Source organism: Nicotiana tomentosiformis, chromosome 1 (genome assembly GCF_000390325.3).
Source record: "Nicotiana tomentosiformis chromosome 1, ASM39032v3, whole genome shotgun sequence".
Classification (NCBI taxonomy): Eukaryota; Viridiplantae; Streptophyta; class Magnoliopsida; order Solanales; family Solanaceae; genus Nicotiana; species Nicotiana tomentosiformis.
The window spans coordinates 99,237,213-99,242,066 of NC_090812.1; the positions used below are offsets into that span (position 1 = coordinate 99,237,213).

At 33.1% G+C, this 4,854-nt stretch overlaps 1 protein-coding gene across 1 annotated transcript; it reads right to left on the bottom strand.

Annotated features, from left to right (window-relative positions):
- LOC104089815 (protein SLOW WALKER 1) lies at window positions 1-1,989 on the bottom strand. Its single transcript, XM_009594795.4, has one exon. It carries the CDS (start codon window positions 1,858-1,860, stop codon window positions 259-261), a length of 1,602 nt encoding a protein of 533 aa, XP_009593090.1. The 5' UTR covers window positions 1,861-1,989; the 3' UTR covers window positions 1-258.
- Window positions 1,990-4,854: the final 2,865 nt, after the last annotated feature.

Sequence of the window (4,854 nt, forward strand, 5' to 3'; positions counted from 1 at the left end):
TACTCATACAAACTAATCCCTTTCAGGAAAATTGTAATTTTGTAAGGATGAGATTTAACAACTTACATAAGCTGTGACCTGCATGTATTCTTCATGGGTAAAAGAAGGACAATCCCATATAAAAGAAACAAAATTTCTTGAAGGAATACTACAATGTGATGGCAAAATTTTTTGTAGTCACTCAGTTGAAGGAAATCCTAGCAGTAAAAAAGGCAAAACGTAGAGCCAGATAGTCGACAGGCAACAATAAGCAAAATATCATCTCCTTGCAGCAATCTTGAGCAGAGGACATACAATTCCCTGTATCTGTTGCAATGTCTGTTGTACTCTTATTTCCTCCTCAACGTCCCGTTTAAGATTCCTAATGTGACCTCTCAGTTCATCTGAAGACTTAATATCTTCAGTTCGCATCTCAATAACTTTCTTTGTCAAGCCCATCAAGAACCTTGAAAATCTAGGCATGGTCGAGTACCTCTGCAGAAACCTCAGAAGCAAACCAAGTTCCTCAGTTTCCAAGTTTGACACACACCTCAACAACTTCTTCCTAGCAACCAATTCCTCCATAACAGCAACCACATTTTCCGGGTTCTTCCCACTCAAAGCAGCTACCAAAGCATCCTTATGCATAAATTTCTTCAACAACTTATCATGCTCCGCCACCTTAATCTTCTTCGGCTTCTTAATCAAGTAATCCCATTCGGATGGCTTCTCATTCTGCCCCCGCTGAAAATACCTGAAATAAGATGGCCTCAACACCCGCCTCCGAGGCTCCTCCACTGGAGCAAATCCACCACCAAAAACCCCAAGCTCCAAACTTTCACTATCCTTCACCTTTCTCCTCCCAATATACAAAGTCCCATTCGACGCCCCAATCACCCTCGTAGAACAATCCGGTGAAAACCCAACAGACATTAGAGGATTAGGGAACCTCATCGAATGAGTAATCTTGAACTTAGCATAATCAAAAACCTTCATATATCCATCCAAAGACACACTCAAGATCCTATATTGTTGCGCCTCCTCGCCACTCTCCTTCCCAACTTTACCAACACAAATTGAAGTCACAGTCTTGTTATGACTCTCCATTGTGTATAACAACTTTCCACCTCCAAGAACATCCCAAATCTTCACAGAATTCCCACCAGCAGTAGCAACTAACCCACCAGATGGCAGATAAATCACATCCTCAACAGGCTTCCCATGATCAAACTCCATCACGGAACCCGAATTCAAAACCCTAACATCCCAAACTTTCACCGTATGATCATAAGAACCGGAAACAAACATATCATCACTAACCGGCGAAGCATCACCACACCTCACATAATCCTTATGCCCTAAAAGATCGTAAATTTTTGATTCAGTAGTAATATCCCAATACTTAACAACGGCATCATCACCACCGGAGAACAGGTGGAGCTTATCGGCGCGTGGGTAACGGACAGCACGAACGGGTCGGGTATGACCGCGAAGGCGACGGAGAGGAACACGGGATTTAAGGTCGAGAACCTGAACGGCGCCGGAAAGATCACCGGCGGCGATGAGACGACCATCGGAACGGAATGAAGCGGAGGTGACGGTGTCTTTGAAGGCGGAGGAGATGGTGGTTTTGGGTTCGAGAGTTTGGCCGGAGAAAATGGAGACAGTGGCAGAATGTGTGGCGGCGAAATCGTGAGGGGATATTGGGGAAAATGATAGGGAGGTGATTGCAGAAACTAGGGTTTGGGATTGAAGGTCTTTAGGGGTTTTGAATGATCTCCAGTACTTGGATTCAGGGGTTGGGGTAGTGGAATTTGCTGAAGTGGGTTTTAATTTGGGCTTCACCGGGAAAGTTCTTGCTATGGATTGATTTTCTGCCATTGTTGGAGCTCTCTGCTACGCAAGTGAACTTCGGCTGAAGAGGCTTTAGGGTTTAAGGGCACTTTCTTCTTTATTGCTTACTAGGTGATTAGGGTTTATGAACCTGAATCTGAGAGAAGTAGAGAATACGAGGGGCGGGTTTTTTGATACCCGACTCGCCCCACATAAGTTATTTTTTGATACCCGACTCGCCCCACATAAGTTATAAGCAAGGGGCTTCGTATTTACTCAAAATCAATACATGTATTATGAATATATATTTTGGTTTTAAATAGTAACAGTTAAAATTAAATTGTTGGATTAATGTAAATGTGTACGACTAAATATTTTTCCTATGTCACCTCCTAATTAAACTTTTGACCAAAATGGTTTCAAAGTACTGTATTTGAAAAAAAAAAAAGAAAAATCAGATCCTATTGAAAATCGAAATGCCATGAAGTGTTTTACTTGTTCTTTTAATGTTTAACTAATCGAAATAATCCGATAAAAACTATTTTGATTCAAAGATATGAGAGAAAAGTATTGTTGAGTTTTAAGGAGACATGTTGTTTGAATTTAATATTTCCGTAATGATTTAAAAATAATTCTTTCTCTTTTGCATGTATGTTTTTCTTTTTACCTTTTTTATAGTTTGAACAATAGCTGTTCTATAGCCTGTTTGGTCAAACTTCTAAAATTAGATGATTTTAAAAATATTTTTGGTAAGAAGTAGCTTGTGTTGTCTAATTAATTTAAAAAATACTTTTGAGCAATAATTAGTGTTTGACTAAGTTTTGAAAGAGTACTTTAACAAAAGTGTATTTTTCTCAAAAATACTTTTCGAAAAAAAATATCTTTGGAGAGAAACTATTTTTTTCCAAACATATTATTAGACTCGATTTATTTTATATTTACAAATTAAGATGTTTGGCCTGAGTATATATTTGATTGTTAAGATCATATATCTAAATCTAGATACTAAATATTTTAGATTTTTTATATCTAATTAAGTATATTTGTCTTTATTTTAAAACTAATACATATAAAAATTAAATAATGTAACAACAACAAAGATGTATATTTGTCTTTGTTGTTGTTAATCATCTTTTTCTTCGGTAAAAAACATCCATAAGCTCAAATTTTGAAAATTTGAAGTTGATGTGAAATGTAGCCATGATTTGTAGCATTAATATAAATCAATCTCTCATAATCACTAATTTCTACTTAAAATGTAAACATGATTTTAAAATTATGCTCTACGTTAAATTTTATCCGTTTGTTGTTAGAAATCTACATAAAATTAAGATATTATTGGAGTAGTTGCTCATTAAAGTAAGGTTAGATTAGCACTAAGGGGCTAGCCATTATTGTATCGACGGACCCGAAAAATATTGATTCAAATTTTGTGTTTATCTTAAAAATTTTATTAATTATGTATAAATTATTAATTTAGAATTTAATAAATTAAATAAACTAAAATCCCTAAATAAGACCGTGTGTTTACACCAAACCATGATAACTTACTATAGTTAAGCGATTTAATGAGGTGACATTGCATATAACTGATCATGGTTAAGTATTTGAAATTCATGTGCAAAACACATGTTATGCATATATTGGTATGATGCAATGCGAATAAATTTTTGCCCTCGGTAATGGCAATGGTCAATTGTTTACTACTCCTTCCATTCACTTTTACTTGGCATGTATACTAAAAATAGATTTTCATTTTTACTTGTCACTTTACGCATATCAAGTGAAAATAATTTATTTTTTCTGTTATACCCACAGTATTTATTACTCATTTCAAATCATTTTCTCAAATCCAATAAAATATGCATCAATTAATATGAGTATCATGGTAAATTATGCACTTCATTTATTATTTCTTAAGGGGCGTGAAAAGTAACGCGTCAAGTAAAAGTGAACGGAAGGAGTACTAGATTTACCATGAAGTCATGAAGATGGATAGTTGTAATACTTCAAATGTGTCAATACAATACACAAATAAAACAAAATATACTATCAGAAATTAAAAGGAAAAAACAAACAAGAAGTCTCGGCATCTACATTATCTATGGCTATAACTAGATCAAAGCAAATGTTTTTAAGAGAAAAGCAAAGCGTGGGTAAACAAGACAGCTCAGTGTTACTTTTCCTATAGTATTAAACTATTGTAGGTGTTTAAGTTTCTTCTTTCACTTATGTTAGCTAGGAATAGCATTTGTATTCAGTAATAAATATTAAAACATCATATATTTTCCAATTATCTTTGAACTTTAAAGTAATCAGCCCACGCTCAATTCCTAATTGAAATAAGAATAATCAACAATTTATTAGAAACGACTAATTAAAAGATTTGATTTTGGTTTCCCTATAGAATTTATAAATTTCAATAGGCAAATATAATAAATTAAAAATCAAAAAGTATATATGGCTTCACATAATCTTCATTTCAGAAAAAGGAAAATGGTTACATCATCATATTGATAAGAGAACATAACTCAATATATTATCAAATATAGGATTATTTTGTATTTGAAAAATCATATTTTCCGCTATATGATAGTATTTGATTAAACACAAAATTTAAAATATTAATTTGACTTAAGTAATATATAGTAGTTGATATGGAAGTATAAAATATTAGTTGAAAAGAGATCAATTAGTATATCAAAGTTAGAATGTGAATAATTTAACCAACTGAAATATTGAAAATTATATAAAAATAAAAATATGATATATTTTGAAATAAATAAGTGTTGTGTTAATTAGAACAGGAAGAATATATGATAATCTGAAGTAAAATTTAAAAAGCTAGTATTATATATATAATATTTTTAATATACTGCTTGTATATGAACATTTCATACCCAACCATAAGTAAAACTTTATTAATTTATTTTAAAAAGACCATTATACATATAAAGAAAAAGAAATAAAACTTCCCTTGAAGGAGTATTAGGACTTAATAGTCAACTGGGAGTGTTTATATAATCGAAGAGCACGAGAAAT